We start from the raw sequence: 18,284 nt of genomic DNA, 5'->3' as shown, positions 1-18,284 counted from the left end.
ACACTACGGACAATTTAGCATACCCAATTCCCCTATATACTGCATGTCTTTGGACAAACTCTACACAGAAACGCAAACTTACCCAGCGAGGCTCAAACCAGCGACCTTATTGCTGTGAGAAGACAGCACTACCTACTGCGCCGCCACGTTGCCTATGCAAAAAGCGCCTAGTGCAATTGGCTTATGTGCAAACAACAATATAATGGCTGGAGCAGATTGAGTGCAATTGTATGCATTAATAGTGCAAACTGAGATGAAGAATATAGTGTGATACTGAGCATTAGTCCTTTACGTCCACTGGATATTCGTTTAAAAGTCTGATAGCTGATGGGGAAAAAAGGAGTTTTAAATCTGGCAGTCCTGCATCTCACACTCCTATACCTCCCGCCTTGAGGGTAAGAGTGTGAATATTCTGTGTTGTGGGTTATTATGTGAGTATTATTTTATTATTATTTATTATTTAAGGCCAATGTTTCATGAACACCAAATTCACAATAATTTTTTAAAACATAATGTTACACCAAAGTACAGCTATGACATTACAGGAATAAATTACAAAAACAGGTATGTCAAATGTAAAAAAAAAAAAGTATCCATATTTTTGTTTTAATTCTTGATAAGCAGTCAAGATGACAAAGAGACATCTTTCAAAAACTTTTTTTGTGAAAACTTTACACACATTCACACTCATATTCATGCCTTATAATGAACTATTCCCTTTGGCAGGTTTCTGCTGTCAAAAACTTCCGAAAGGGACACGAAGACCTTAAAACTTTTTGAAGTTCCTGTCCTGCATTATCACTATATGCTGAAATAAATGTAAGTCTTGGAAGTGCAAGTCAAATCTTTCTTCAGAAGTGCCTTACTGTCCTTAAAGCACCTGTATCTGTCATTTGTATCTGTATGAAATGAAGAACGGGAGATGAAACCGAATAATACGGCAGACACATAGAGTACACTTAATATGAATCTCTTCATTTCCCTGGATAACGCTCAGGCGCTCGTTGAATAATGTATGCAAAAGCATGCATGTCACGAAGATATTAACTAGTGCCACTAAACAATAGACATCATATTTCAGTCAACCCTCTAAAGCTTACCTTCATCAAGCCAATCTAGATGTCTTGGGGATTGTTTAACTGGAGAATAACAAACCATGAAGTTGTCATGTGATTTACCTTTTTCATTGTCTAGGACGATGAAAAGGCAAATATCTATTTCCACTTCAGCTCCATTCAGATGAATTGCGTCTTCGGTTATTTCAGATAAGCACAATTGATGGGAGCACCTGAATATGGTGGAGTTGTTAAATGAGAAACATAAATCTGCGTGCCAGTGTGCAGAACGCTCTTCATTGTTACCATGTCTCTTCCTCCTATTATTGATTGCTATAATGAATACTTGGATTCCAACTTACTTTTATTACACTAATGCTGGATTTTTTTCCCCTTATGAATAAAACTAGCCAGGTCCATTAAGAAATCGATGTCGGGCTTCACTTGATATCGTCATTAGCAAGCTTTTATCATAACAGCGAAAGAGATAAAGTATGACACCACTACCCGCTTTCATCAAGTTCAATAACATAAGAAACATTTCTTAGAGAATCAAGAAATGAATCATTTTATCATGGAACTAAATAAGCATGTGAGGCATATTTTCCTCAATAAAGCCCACACAAAGATGATAAAGAGCGCATCAGAGAGCTAATACAGATGCTTTCTTTATGTCCTTATTCAATATATCCGAGGAAATGGTGGGTACGCTCTTAGACTTTGCATCAATTTTAGTTATTTACTGCAAAAATGTCCAGTAAAATACTATATATGTTGTTTACAGTTCACTACTGTAATATGCACTGCATTGTGGGTCATTTTAAAACTTTTACAGTAACTTACTGCATATTAGGAATTTGCCGTATTCTACTGTAATCAAACAAATTAAGTACTGATAAGACAAAAATTAGACAATTTAATTTAACATTAATAAAATGTATTAAATTTAATAGTAAATACTAAAAATAAAGATTGCGTACTGCTAGTGTAAATACATTACAGTAAAACTACTGTAAAAATGGCCATACTGTATTTACTGTAAAGAAGTTACATAAAAGAAGTTACAGTAAGGTTATTTTACTGTAAAAAAATAGAGTTGCAGTAGGGACCTGCTGATGAAAAACACATTTACAGGTAAGTTACTGTAAAGGAGAAGTTGCCGTAGCACGTCATGATCTTGCAGAATACGATGTGATCCTGAATTAACATCTATGTTGATCTTGGAACACCATTTTTGTTCGAAAATGTAATCCATACCTATTCCCTACCCCTTGACCCAACAATAACTGTAAATTACTCTCAAAATCAGAGAGGAATAATAGTTGGATAACAATCATGTAGAAGTGCATAAACCTAACCGTAAGAATAAACTTGCCATAAACAGTAAACACATCCCTTAATTTTGATTGGCTGATTGGAATGTTGTTCCAGGATCAACATAGATGGGCTAGTGGTTGCAGTAACTTGCTGGAAACCGTGCTGCCAGTAAGTTACCGTTAAAATACAATAAAGTATCTAACAGAGTGTCCTTCAGCTTTAATGAGTCTGTTGAGGACAAACTTGCCTGGCCATCACAAACCCCAGACCTGATCTCCTTTGGGATAAAGTAGAACTGTGAGCCAGAGCTCATCGGCCTACATTAACGCCTGACCTCACTCATGTGTTTAAATGAGAGCAAATTCCCTCAGCCATGTTCCAACAGCTTGTGGAAAAAAAATATTTCAGAAGAGTAAAAGCTCTTATGGAGAGACACACTTTTCTTTTAACCTAAATACGCAAACATTTTGTGGGTTAAATCAGTTCATTCTCACATCAAACTTGGTTAAAGTCCCTTGGTGTGACGTTTTAACAGTGTTTAAACTTTATTCAGAATTCTTTGGGATAATTATTAAAGGTGCAGTATGTAAATTTGACACCTGGGGTTAGAATTATTGCATGTCTGGTTCAAAATTGGGTTGCTAGATTGATGACATCAACAGAAGTGTGAGCATAACTAAAGGCTTATTTAAGGCTGATTTAAGTGTTGTTCTAAATAAAAGCACGTGATAGAATGCATATTCTCCATATTAAAAGGAATTGAAATTTTTATTTTAGAAATAGCTTTTATTTCTCACAGCTAAACAACAGGATAAACTGACAATGTTTACCTCAGGTACACCTCATGTGCTTTATTCAGTGTTAAATGCTCATAATGTGAGTTTAAATGTCATTTTACATGACATTTATTGCCGTACAGCAGCAGCAATTTACCTCAGATCTTGAAAAAAAATAAAAATAAAAAAATAACATTTGAGATTGAACTCAGTGAAAGAAAACACATATAAGTGATTCAGCATGTAATGACGTTAAAGTGATATAATACGTAATAATTAGATTGTAAACCTCACCATTTTGTTTGAGTGGATTAAGTGCACTATTCCGTGCTTCTGAATAGCTGTATCTAAATTTCTGTTGTGTTTCCTCGGGTGCAAACAGGCAATTTATCACTGCAAATCTCATCACGTAGCATGCTGTTATGACACAGTGTTTCAATGTAACCTGCTCATCTAATGTTGCACTCGTAATATCTATATTATTTGCAAATTAATAACCACCTCATGTGGAACTCTGAATCTGCATCTCATTTTGGAGTCTGCAACTGTCCACCGAAGGTCGCATTTCAGTCGGAGGCACAAACTAAAACAAAGACAGATATTTCGGCACATAATGCACATTTTCAAAGCAGAATATCTGACTTCAGCACTGTTTTTCAGATAAACAAGAGTGTTTACTTAGCATGTTTCTTAAATATACGCAAACATATTATGGTATTTTTATGTTTTAGAAGAGTCAAAACTTACATGCAGCACCTTTAAGTGTGCAGGAAATACATTAGTTACATATTACAAATCAACAAATCCAGACACATTAAATTATTCTCAAAGGTTTATTATTCCTATATAATGTTGTATGGAGAATGGTAAGAAGTTGCAACCCAATGTTCAATCCAAACTTAGTTACCCAGGAAAAAAAAAAAAAAAAAAAAAAAAAGATGTACTACATTTTAGGTACAGTGTTCAGCATAATTAAGTACACCCCGTTATTTATTAAACATAAATATATTTATATATTTATTTATAAAATCATATTTTAGTCACCAAATATATTTACACATTTAAAGATAATACAATTAAATCCAAGCAAGATATAAAAAATAAAATAAAATAAAAATAAAATTTGTATTTAATATTTTTCTTTAACATAAATATGAATTTAAAAGATAAATTTGTGAAGGGTGTATTTATATGCTGAGCACTGTAAGTAGTTTTAAACAATTTATATGGGCTGAATTTAAACAAACAAATCAAATTGTAACGTTCAAGTTAATTTGTTTGTTTAAATTTAGCCCATATAAAGGTAAATCAAATAAATCTTTCAAAAAATTAAAAGATCAAAAAGTGCTGGCATTGAAAATATTAATTAACCTTGTTCTTGAAAATTCCTCAGAAACGCTATATGGTCAATATCAAATCAGTATCAACATTGTAAAACTCGGAAATAAATCATAAAAGGAAGAAGATAAAACCATTTAAGTTAATAAACTATATGAGTACTCTGAACATATTCCTTTTCTGTCCCCATAATATTATAATTCTCATTAAATAGTTTGCAAACTTCATGTGAGTTCTGCTCTGTTACTGAGTTAAGAACCTTTTTTCCATTAAGTTCAGTGAACTTTAAATAATATTGAAGCAATTTCAGTATCTGAGGAAATGTAAAACAATATAAAAGTGGCACAGGCCCTGCGTACAAAGTAAGCTTTAGGTTTATTTATTCACTGCTTATTGCTGGAAGTGCTCATGAATGTAATGAATGCATTTACACTGCTGTTGTTGTTATTAACATTATCATAGCGTGTTGTCATTATTACCATCACTATTCACTGCAATACTCTCCTGTGGCCTAATAATACACTTTGAGGTCAATCTTATGCACGATTCATCATCATTTTAGGAAAGTGTGACCAAGAAATATGGATTTTGATTTTTGAAACTTGAACTGATTTACATTCAGGTATAGTATTTTTTTGGTTGCAATATTCTATTCACAGAGTAATCAGCAGAGTAATCAATTTGGCCATTGCAGAACTGTTTGTTTTTCTTTCTATGAATATTTCTGTTCAGAATTACATGAACTAACAATCACAACCAGCATTCTGCAGATGTGACTGTGCTGTGCATTTTAGTGCATTAAAGCCACGGAAATGATGGAGAATGATCTCTGCTAATTCCAGAAATGCACCCATGGGAAATAGGAAATGAAGGAGCTTTGCACTCAGCATGGAATCGTGCCTTCATTTGGAATTGGCTTTGTTACCTCATTAAAAGGATTTACAGGATTTCACCCCGATAATGTCACCCTAGTTTAAGACTTATTGTCTTAAAACACAATCCCATACAAAAAAAAAAAAAAAAAAAAAAGATTTGGGAATTATGTACAGCACCATTGCCAAATGCTTGTCGGAATAAATTAGGCATGAAAAGGTTTTGCTACAGCCACCCAGAAACAGCAATGGTGTATTCACTGTATTCAAGTTTTTTTAAATATATATATATATATATATATATATATATATATATATATATATATATATATATATATATATATATATATATATATATATATAGAGGGATTCTGTTAACACCGAAACCAAGAGTGAATTTTATTCTCGCTGATTCCTCGACTGCCAATATATGAGACCCCAACCTCCCAATTTCAAGTTACTGATTCACATCTCCGGCCATCCATCCTTTGACATTTCTGTCCAAGTAAAAAGCCGAAAATGTCAGTCAAAGCCAAAGCCATTTTTTTAATGAAGAAGCGAAGCATGAGAGTGAAACAGGACCACTTTTTGAAATGGAAATAAAATGTCTTTATTTTATATTGATTTGCTTTTTCTTTTATATAAAAAAGTACTTACATTTAATACATTTCTTTTCCAAAATACAAGCAGCCAAACGACATATAAATCAAATACAAAATTATAAAATCTGTTGTATCTTATCGTCCCTTCTGAAAGAAACCTGTAGCACGATTGAATTCATAATCTCTAAAATTCCCAGTTCTCTCTGGTATCCGTGACATGTCAAGAACGGTCTGCAACCTATACATGATGAACAGGTCGATTTTCTAACAGTGATGAAGTCAATTTTATCAGCTTGAATTTGCTTGATGAAGCCGGTGTGTAGCTGACTGTATTGCTAAGCTCGATAGCTTTAAGCAGGCAAAGTAGCAGAAAAGTAGCATGACACACACAGCCTTCTTTCAAACCACCGAACTGTAGTTTAATGAGCGTAAATGTATACCAGACTGCACTTGCTCAATATTTCCATTCAGCGCTGAGCTATCCCAGCATGCCACTTGGTTGGGTTTCATAAAACATGGTTCATAATTGCAGCATTTTTCTGGGTGGTGGAAATGAAAAATCACTTCATGAAGCAAAAGTAAACAACACTGGATATAAACTCACTTCAATAAGAATTGACTGAAGTCAAGTGGTTGACTTATGTAGCCCTATGTTGTGGAAGAAAAAGCAGTAGGGGGGGAAAACGAAAGAATAAAATGTTACATGAGTATAACCAAAACCGTTTAATGACACAAATATGGCATTTCTAGCATAATTAAATATGATAAATGAGGTTAATACTATACGGGAACGAAAAACGCTCACAGTGTAATGAGAAGTAAACACTAGAAACTAAAATAAAAAGAAAGGCTAAGCTGTCATGATGCCCCAAAGGCAGCATACTTAAAATTTAGGAAGAAGTAAACATAAGAAGAAAAAAAAAAAAAAGACCTTGCTGTTGTGATTTTAACTGTCCACAATGTGCAAAATGAGCAGTTTCGTATCACATGTGCAGTACAACAAAACGCTTTTAAAAAATAGATGGACGATTATGACTCCAGATATCGCAACAGATTTAAAGGCGCAATGCTGATGGTGCCGAGAAACCAAATATAAACAAGATATCTGAACCTGATAGGAAATAGAAATTTTTTTGTTCGTTTTCCTTTTGTTTTATACATTTTGTACATTTAGGTAAAAAAAGAGTACAAAGTATAGTCAGGCTATGCGGCGGTTTCTCGAATCGTCCCCTCAAGTTTCTTTGGGAGTAGCTCTCTCCTTTCGTCAATGTTGATGACTGGTTTGCGACAGTTCTGACCATCAAGGTACATCTTCGCGTACATCGGATTGGAGTAGTTCATTGGCTGTTTGGAGAGATAATTGTGAAAACATGTTTAGATGACTTTTGAACATGTCAGAATTCATATCAAGGGGCTATATGTAAGAATTTGCATGTGATGATGATATGTGAACATCAAATTATTGTTTTGCATAGCCAGCCCTATACAGTTTATAGTCTCAAATATATTTTTAAATCAAACTACAATAACAGTTTCCTTTAACCCTTTCACACATGAGTTTTAAATATTTCAACTGACCCTTCTGCATTAGGTTTTTTTTTTGTGATGGTTACTTAGAATCCATTGCGTTCTGAATGGTGACACGTCAAGTTTATCACATGAGCCACAAGCCCCAACAATCTATGTATATATCATATTGTGTTTATTTTTGTCCGTTTCTGTAAATATTGACAATTGTTTTAACTATATTGTGAAATTTCTGATAATCTGATTCTCAAATATGTGATAGAACATATATTTTGTCTTTAAACAGCTTATTAATGACTGTATTATTTGAAGGGTAATGGGCACACTGTTGTTGCTAGAATGGATACAGCTGCGATTCAAAGTTAGTGAGACGTGTTCATATTATTTAATAAATTATGAATTAATTGTATTATATTAGCTAGATGGGATACAGCTGATGATACTCATGTCAACATATATTGACATGAGTATCCTCAGCTGTATCCTATCTAGACTTTACCCTCTGCTGCAGCGCGGTGAAGTCTAGATGGGACACAGCTGGGGATGCTCACATCAATATAGCATAATTTTTGTGACACTGTACAACAAATAATGTTTTTACATTACTGTGAGGGTTGGGTTTAGGGTTGAGGTAGGGGTAGATGCCAATAAAATACAATTATTGCATACTTTAATAAAGGATATTAAAATTTCTTGTTAATTTCTAATCGCAGCTGTATCCCTTCTAGCAACAATCACTGAAGAGATCCGAGTTGCTGGATTTACGTCATGTTTATTTATACTTCTCTGCCGAAATGCATGAAGGAAAGCAACTGTTTATCTGGGAGAGGAGTAGAGAAAATATTCTAGCAACAGAAACAGTGTGTATCTTATGTGAACAAAGCAAATCGTCCAGTTGTATTGAGAAATAATTATTATTGCCGCCTCTATAGACATTCACATGTATTTTAAAAAACCTTAAATGGTATGTTTTGTTTGTAGTTACAGTTAAAGTCAGAATTATGACCCCCTTAAGCCTTAAAATGTCACTTTAAGCTGTATACACGTGTCTGAAAAATATCTAGTAAAATATTATTTACTGTCATCATGGCAAAGATAAAAATAAATTCGTTATTAGAAATGTGTTATTAAAACTATTATGATTAGAAATGTGAAAAAAAATCTTCTCACAGTTAAACAGAAATTGGGGAGAAAATAAACAGGGGAGCTGATAATTCAGGGGGGCTAATAATTCTGACTTTAACTGTATGTGTATTTAAATGTGTAAAACCTAAAATAAATGTTGTTTATCTAAAAGGACAGATAAATTATGATTTATGACAAGCACTGTGTACCTCTTGCTGCGCCTCAGCGTCTGCCGTCAGAAATCGAATTTTAGCAGTTGATGACGTGCACGCTGAATGTTTTAATCACACCGGTGTGATTGTATGCTGCAGGAACCAGCCAAGGCTGATCACACCGGTGCGATGTACGTGTGAAAGGGTTAAATGACCTCATCTGTCTGTGAATTGCAAAACTTGTGCAAATATATATCCACATCACTACTATTGGATGTTTTCTTAACTACAGTTAAGAAAACTGCTGCCACTGCTGCCAATATTTTAATCAGTATATAAAATTATATATGATATTTCTAAATTTTCTTTACTTTTATTCAAAGAATAAAAATAAATACTCAGCTGTAAATATACTAAGACATTCAATCACATTGAGTTTCTTGCGTATCTATTAAAAGTTTTCTGAAATTTGCATATAGCCCCTTTGAAGGAAATTTATGTTTAAATAAATAAAGGAGCATTACTCAATTCATTAAATAAACCATGTTGAACATAAAACAAAAAAGAAATAAAAGTTGGTGCAGGATTTGGAGTAAGTTGATTCAAGGAGTTGCTTACACTGCAAAATGAGTGTGGTTTGGTGTGCTTTCAGTAGCATCATTTGGAATGGGTTTACAAAAGCACAATTGAATCATGCCGATAATGTTGTGAGAACAAACCTTTTCAATACTTTGAATCAACTGAACCAACTACTTTGCAAAATGATTCACTACTTTGAAGCACTCAGAAACACTATAATGCAATAAAAACTCAGGCCAAATCTAAATATAAAAACATCATTTAACAGTCAACAGCAATGTTTTTGTAAGCATAATCTATTATGATGATTGACAAATCATCAAATACCATTAAACAACATAATACAGTGCTTTTTACACTGTAAAACCAGACCAGTTAATACATCCTGTTTTATCTCACTTCACATTTCACAGTAAACCCTGAGTGTTTATAAGCTGACATTTCACACTGTACATTTACAAACTCTGCATTAATGTCCTTAACTGCATATCTGCAGTGTCAGAATCATCGACTGGAGCAGGATGAATGCAGCAGGTCACCTGTATACATAAGTACTCATGTCATACATTGCTGACCGACTCCATTATCAAGTTTATCCAGACTGGACATTTCCATTTGGCACCGGAATCTTTTTTTTAATGTACAAAATTATTATTCAAATGTCTATAAATCTCTACATACAATCCAAAACTGCCAAATTGAATCCCAGAGGTCAGTGGCCCTTATTGGTGAACAATTCTAATAGGATATGTTCGATGCCGGTACCAAACTGATACTAATAAAATGGCGCTGGTGCCTAAATCGACATTTAGGCACCAGCGCCAATTTAAAAATAAAGACTAACACTAAAATGATGCAATGAAATACATGTACTGATTCCATCCAGCACACTCCGGTCACATGGATACTGGTGCCGATATGGTTTCGGTACTCAATCCTAGTTAAAGTATAACAAACTCACTTTGACAACCATTGTGTGACTTTACCAGTTTATATCTGCTCCAAACTGGTTTTAAACAAAAAATTAAAACATTTTTTAAAGGCCAGGACACACTAAGCCGATGTTCAGCCATCAGTGAGCATCTGTTGGGATGGTTTGTTTGGTGTGTTTCTCGTTGCCTCTTGTTGGGCTCTCGCTGGAGGGAGTTTGCCCCATTCAGCATGTAGAATTGCTTTGGGGTGTGTTTCCCAAACAATAACATCACTTGTGGCTGAACTATCATAGTACGATGCATCGTTTGGGAAGGGTAGCTTTGTCACAGATCCATCGTTTGAACCACGATAGTTATAACACAAAACGTTCATAATGATGCTCTAAATGGGATGGAGTAACAACTTCTTTAGAGACAATCCACATAATTTTTTGTGCAAATTATATTGTTTTACACAAAAAAAATCCTACTCAATGATACAATTATTATTATTATTATTATTATTAATTTATTAATATTGTTGTTGTTATTATTATTATTATTATATATTTCTTAATAAATGACCTACTATAAATTAAAAGCATTAATGTATGCTATATATTTTTGTTTTCACAAGCTTTGAAGACGTAACATAAATTCCGCTTTTAAATAATAGGTCACCTATAGCTTTGATCATGAGCCATGCCTGTGTTCAAAGTGGCATAAATGTTTTTAAAGTGCATTGCGAAGGGAGTGCAATTGTCAATATAAGATCGCTGAAACTGAACAGTAAAAATAGTTTGAAAGCCAATTAAAAGTGATGATTTAGATTCTTTTTTTTTTTTTTATCAATCCAAGTTTAAATGTTAAAACTTTCAAAATAAATAGGGAATAGGGAGAATAACTGGGAATAGAACACAGCCAGGAACTATGCTTCTAACTACAGCTCTAGAGGTGTAGTTACAAGCATACAAGTTTGTGGCGCAGTTTGCGAATGATCATAGGAACGGTGGATTTAGGAAAACTAACAAACTATGTTTGTAAAAATATATTTATTAAAGCTTATTTATTCAGCTCACAGATTGAGTGTAAATCTCAATTTCCATAAATTGACACTTATGACTCATGAAAATGGCCCAGGGTCAAAATTGCTGTTTGTATATGTGCAGCACAAGTTCCGACTTCCATGTGTGGAATGACAATGCAGACTACTGCCACCTGCAGGTATGGAAAGGTACATCCTCTCACGCCATAGATATATACACTAGATGTCGCCTGGCCTACTGTTGTCTATTGGACGGAATGCGTCAATAGTGCCGCCATCTTGCTACAGTGTAGCGCTCCTTTGAAATGAATGCGGGACCAAGGTACAGTGGAGGACTGTGGCCATCCAAAGCCAGAGATATACACATATACACATATATCTATGATTGGGAGTTTTCCTGGATGTTAGTATGTAATTTTTTTTTTCTAATTACGAAAATGATAATTTTACATCACTTTTCTACATTGATGGATCAGTGACCATCAATCAGGGCATTCCTGACAAAAAGCTTGTGTTTGTGTGGACAGAAATGTACTATCCACCCTCCCTGTTAAATTTGATCCAATCATGTCCTGAAACACACCTCCTCTCCTGCTTTCACTTCTCATACTGACGGAGGGAGCGATTCGTTTGTGAATGAATACCCCGAACAACTCGTTCACTTTAGTTAGCCGACAATAATACAAGTTTCTGGCAGCGCAGCATCTCGTTGTCATTTTTCTTTTGCATTGTTTGCTGATTTTATTCAACAAAACTATCATAAGCCGAGTGTTTAATGCGAGTTGGTGCTGCTTTGCCGTATGGTGAATGCAGTAAGAGACTGTATTATCATCAATAACGTTACTTGATTAGCACAAAAGTTCATAACATACAAAAACAGAAAAAAAACGAAATCTTACCTATGAAATGTTCTGCCTTTGTGCTTTGTTTTCTTTGTTTGCTTGTTACTACACTCGTAGACAGCGCTAAAGTCCCGCATCTTCACGTAATAACACTGTCTTGACTAGTGCAGTTGAATGACTCTTGTCCTGGGAGCACTGTACCAATGTGGCGACGCTATTGACGCATGCTCAGGGTCCCTATGCGATATCTAGTGTATATATCTATGCTCTCACGCAGGCACAGAATGGACGTTTTCAGTTAGCTGTCATCAATTTAGTGTGATCATGATCAGCTTTTTGGTCCATATGACCAGACACAGTCAATGTGAGGGGCCAAAACTACTCTAATCTACTTTTGTTGCTCTTAGTTCTTTGAAATTGGCTTGGTGTGTCCCAGGCTATAAACAATGCGTTGAAAGCAGCCAAAACTACATGCTGATGTCAGCAAATGATCATAATTATTTTACAACTGTCACTCACAACCCCATCAACAACCTCACCTCCTGCATAAATGAACCACTGAAAACAAGAACCACAAAAAAAGATGAGCCAATAAGCCATGCACGAACAATCACAAGGACACACATTCATGCCGAACGTCACACCACAACATGTGCAAAAGACGTCATTTAGTATGACCGTGATTGGTTACACAAATAGAGACAAAGGAACCCGATGTGTTCACCTGTCCAGGTATTACTTCCTTAGGGACAGTGTGAATATTCAGCGTGCAAGGGTCACTGGATTTTACACACCAGCCCTGAAACACACAGAGTCGCCCCAGCATGCATTTGACATTTAGAACGGCATCGTCACTCAACAACATCAATATAATGCTGAGATTCGGACAGGTTTAGACAGAAACATGTTCAGAGCATGAAACGAACAGTCAGTATGAAGCAGAAACATTTAGTGGATATTGTTACAGCTGTTATAGCATTGATTTTAAAAGCCATCATTCTTTAGAAACAGATGTCAGAGTTAAAAATATAGCATTTGCAGCTTTTATAGGGTCAGTAAAATGGATAAAGTTAAAAGAAATTGCAGGATTAGGAAATATTGATTAGAAGATGCAGGCGGACATAAATGCTGTAAAACTATAGTTAATATTTACACTTATTTGACAGGAGAAAACACAAACCTGTTCTTTCTGCATCTACTACACCAGTGGTTCTCAAACTTTTTTCACCAAGTACCACCTTAGAAAAAAATTGTCTCTCCAAGTACCACCTTACGACGCTATTTTTTTTAACCAGTATTAAAAAATAGCGTTGTAGGCCTAATTAAGCAGCTACAGGTGTGCACAGTTTAAAAATGATGCAGATTAATTCGTATTATTAAGGATACGTATTATTGTCAGTCACTTTAAACATGTTAAATAGTCTGAACATTAACTGTGCTTGGAGGTAAAAAAAAATGTTTTAGTTAAAATGTGCTTTTAAAAGTTCATTAAAAAATGGCGCTGTTCTTAAAAAGTAAAAAGAAAACTGCTGCACTTAAATCTAAAGTATTCATAGTAGCCTATTCATCAAAAGCTGGAAATGTTATAGACCTCATAAATATAGGCTATATGTAATTTTCCTACACTTTCAGACAAATCTTAAAATATATGTTAAATGTAAATATGACAGGGTTCATACAGGCACAGCATAATGAAAATCAATTCCAGAACCTATTTTTTTTTTATTCAAGACTGACATGCTATGTATTGAAGACCTGAAATGTATTCTCAGCAACCCATAAAACATTGCATGGGAATAGATACAAATAAAAACCATTAATAATAATATTTATTAACTATATATTAATAATATAATAAACCTGCACTAAATGCTTGTGAAATGTTTTTTGTACTCAAGTAAAAATACTATTGCACTGCTAAAATAACACAAATTTTAGTAAATAATACTAATATTATGTAAAAGTACAAAGTACTCTTTTAAAAAGTACTAGTTGGTTACTTTTGAAAAAAAAATCTGATTTTCATTATGAAATCACTTTTTTTAAGTGTAAACCTGATTGAATGGTTTAATTGCATAAATCCCAAAGCTACATGTAAAGGAATTTGCACTAACAAAGGAAGTGTGACCGATTTTTCCTTTCATGACAATTAATCTTGTTCAATAGCACTGTTAAAACTACCACATAAACTTTAAGGCCATAGAGACACTTTTTGCCCATTTTTTTAAAATGATATTTTCAAGCTTTGAAAGGTTTAATTAAAGTATATGGTAAAAAGATTTAAATTTAGCCTTTTATTTACATATTTTACAATATTTTTCTTTACAATATGACAAATTTGTTTCTTAAAAAGCTGTACATCACATGTAGATTTTATTTTACACTTGATCTTAATCTAAAAGAGAAACTTTAAAAAAAAACACAAGTACACTGTCCGTAAAAAAATAAAACAAATGACTTCATTTTACTTGAGGTATTTGAAATATGACAACAATACATTTATCAAAGCAGTGCTTTAAGAGCCTTATTGTTAATTTTGATAAATAAACAATAAGTAACAATGGATTGTTTTAACCTGTAATACTTTAAGACAGATAATACAGCTAAATGTATAAATCACACAAATACCTCATCCAGAAACATTTACAGCAAAATTACTTTGTCGTAAAGAAATAAAAGATGTTCCACCTTTGCTAAAAGTAAGTTTCACTTCACAACACAAATAAGCCAAATAAGAAGACCATTAGCATTGTCATCGATCATGCATCAATCTATTTCTAAATACTTGATAACTATGAATACTTTTGACTAAAATTTAGTAAAGGAGCAAAGATAAATGTCTAATAGTGGAGAAATCGCGATTATATTCAATCTGAGCACACAGGCGATCATGAGAGGACTTGCAGTTCATTTGGGAAAAAAAGCCTATTTAAGAGCTCGCATATCTGTTTTAGCGATTTGCGCTCTCGTGATAAAATAAAGCACTCGCCGCATTTGCAGAAATGAGTTATTGCGCAATACCTCCATTCCCGCGCCGCCATTCAGAATGTATTTAGAGGAGTGACAGGTCAGAGGCGAGTCGACTGGCTGTCGGAGAGCGAAACGTGTATGTAGATCATCAAAAAGGCAGGAAATATGTTCGCGGTTTATTTGCTCTGCTAGACATCTCTATAGTGAAAACATCCGAGAAGCATTATTCCAACAAAACATTTGTTTTTAAGTTGTTTTTTCTGTCTCTGCAACACAGAAAGCCTTTGTCCCGCCCTTACGTTTCACGCAACTAGACAAGGTCGACTGTGATTGGCTACTTTTCATGTCAGTCAAATCACGCTTCAGAATCAATTCTTAAACTTCGGAAACAGATTTTCAGCAGCTTATGACACAATGCACTAAAATAAACACTCTAAGCACAGCACTGTGATTGTACGCTTCACAAAACAGCCAATGCTGATCACATTGATGTAATATTACGCATTAAAGGATTAAAAGTGTTAATTGTTTATTTCATTATTTGGCGATTCCTCCGCGTACCACTAGGAGGAAGCCCGCGTACCACTAGTGGTACGCGTACCACAGTTTGAGAACCACTGTACTACACTGTTCTTTATGACTGTGATCATTGAGGAATCTTGTATTTAGGTGTAAAAATGCACCAACCTTGTGGGGGTCGAGTGTGAAATTTGGTTTGAGTAGACTTCCGGCATCTGCGTGGTTGTCATGGTCCACCTCATACATGTTGTAGGATGGATTGCCGATCTCCACATTAATGCCTCCATTAGTTATGGGCTGCCGTTGTACACGTTTACCCCTGTGACAGAGATGCACTTGAAATAGCTGAAGATGACTGGAGACTACACTGTTTTTATGTGCTTTGCATTTTCAAACAAGCATTCAAATTTATTAAACAGTCAAATTAGTGTGATTAAAGCTTCACAAGATGCATCAGGCCAAAACAAAAAATAAATAAATAAAGATGTAAATCCAATGAATAGTTATTTAGTTCTAGTTTTCAATTTGAATATATTTCATATATTTTTTCAAATTATTATATCTAAAATGATTTGCTTTCATATATAGATTGTTATTAATGCTTTAATGTCACAATAATATAATGCATATCATGTTGTTGACTACCATGTATAAAAATTAGAGGGGGGAAAAGAGATTTTTCTAAAACATCCTATGCACAAAATAAATAAATAAAACAGAAAAAGCCTACTTTTATATTATACTTAAAATTTTGTCTACTTAATATCATTACCTTCCACAATAATACAACGTTTGCAATGTTTTAACTAATGTAAAGATGTAAATCCAATGAATAGTTCTTTTGTTGTCATCATATTTTAGTGTTCAATTTAAATATATTTCTCCTATTTTTAAAGTATAACATCTAAAATGATCTGCTTGCATATATAGACTGTTATTAATGCTTCAATGTCACAATAATATACTGCATATAATGTTGTTGACTACCATCTATGAAAGTTAGTGGGGAAAAAAGAGATTTTTTTTTTAAACATTCTATGCACAAAATTATAAATCACTATAAAAGTTGTTACACATATGCATAACTAAATATATAAATAAAAGCCTACTTTTTTATTATACTTCATAACACAAAGAAATCTGCATTTTGTAAGCATTTTGTCAACTTAGTACTTTCATAATCTGCCACAATATTTTACTATTAATATTAATGTTCAACTTATCAAAAAAATATAATGCATATTTCAAAAAATGTTAAATAACTATAAAAGCTGTTACAAATATGCATAAATAAATACATAAATAAATAAATAAATAAACAAACAAACAAACAAACAAACAAACATACGTGTGATTCCACTTTTTTCGTTTTTTTACTTGAATGTATGAAAAAGTAAAAATATTCCTAAAACATTAATAAAATAACCACAAAACCATGATGCATTAAATATACTAATACAGATTTTAAAATAGTACACAAACAAATATTTACATTTTTATTTACTACTTAACAGATTTAAAACAGTACCTCTGTCGTCTTCTGCAAATGAAGACACCTGTAACCACTGTGGTGATCAGAATGACCAGCAGGACTAACGGCACAATGATTGCTATACTTCCTGTTTAACAGATGAGAAAAGAAAAGCCAGAAGCAAGAATCACTATTAAATCCCCAGGTGTCTGTGCAGGTGGAGCAGGATATTATTAGATACTCCATCACAGTGAAATTAAATAAACACTACTGCAGCTGAAAAAGATATTAAACCAATATTTAACACAAAGCCCAGATGTATATTCAGATGTGTCGTTTGACTGTTCTTTTCATTTGAATAATTCAAGGAGTGAATCTTTATTGAATTAGGAGAGACGCTGCTCACCTCCGGCTGTGTTGTCGGAGCGGCTGCTCTTTGGCGCCGGTCTTTCGCACTGCGTCCCCGACCAATTAGCTGAACATCTGATTGAAAACAACAGGCACAAAACAGAAGAAATGGGTCATTGTTTACAAATCAAAAACTGCTTTTTATTAAGGCAAAGCAGATTAAATGTAAACAGACAGGCCTAAAAGTACTTAAAGGAACAGTACACCCACAAATAGTAGAATGTAATCATCTCATTGTTTTGTATTTTGAAATCCTTATTCACCATGGCTACAATTTATTAATCAAAATAAGATATTAAAAATACAGAAATTCTTATTTCTTTTGTTTGGCTGGATTGCAAACATTTTTTAAACATTGTATTTTAAGCTCAATATCATTAGGTTCCTTTAAGATGTTTTTTCAAGGCATTTGCCTATAGTAATTAACATATCTTCACTAGTTAAGTTTTTAAATTTCAATTTAAGCAAGCTGAAAATTACATCAAAAATATGTGTTAATTAACAGTTTCTGTTAATTGCATCGTAGGATCGTGATTTTAGCGGTCGATGTTAATAATTCTGACCTCAACTGTTTATATATACTTAATTCACCTATTAAAGCCTTTAAATGTCCCTTTAAGCTGTATAGAAGTGTCTTGAGTAATATCAGGTAAAATATTATGTGCTGTCCTCATGGCAAAAATAAATAAATCATTATTATTTATTATTTATATGTTATTAGAGATGAGTTATTAAAATCATTATGTTTAGAAATGTGTTGAAAAAGTTTAAGTTA

At 33.6% G+C, this 18,284-nt stretch overlaps 1 protein-coding gene across 5 annotated transcripts in view; it reads right to left on the bottom strand.

Moving 5' to 3' along the window:
* Window positions 1-5,943: 5,943 nt before the first annotated feature.
* Window positions 5,944-18,284, bottom strand: part of lrp1bb (low density lipoprotein receptor-related protein 1Bb) — a 667,407-nt gene continuing 655,066 nt past the window's right edge. For all 5 annotated transcript variants that reach the window (XM_073912904.1, XM_073912906.1, XM_073912905.1 and 2 more), the window contains 5 exons: window positions 17,508-17,584; window positions 17,159-17,249; window positions 15,799-15,949; window positions 12,866-12,940; window positions 5,944-7,304 (listed from right to left, as the gene is read on the bottom strand). In XM_073912904.1, the coding sequence (XP_073769005.1) occupies window positions 7,164-7,304; window positions 12,866-12,940; window positions 15,799-15,949; window positions 17,159-17,249; window positions 17,508-17,584 (535 nt within the window). In that variant the 3' untranslated portion in view covers window positions 5,944-7,163. The remainder of the gene's footprint in view (window positions 7,305-12,865; window positions 12,941-15,798; window positions 15,950-17,158; window positions 17,250-17,507; window positions 17,585-18,284) is intronic.

Source organism: Danio rerio, chromosome 9, assembly GCF_049306965.1.
Source record: "Danio rerio strain Tuebingen ecotype United States chromosome 9, GRCz12tu, whole genome shotgun sequence".
NCBI classification, from domain to species: domain Eukaryota; kingdom Metazoa; phylum Chordata; class Actinopteri; order Cypriniformes; family Danionidae; genus Danio; species Danio rerio.
The sequence above is the reverse complement of the archived record's forward strand: the minus strand, read 5'-3'. Positions and strand labels throughout refer to the sequence as shown.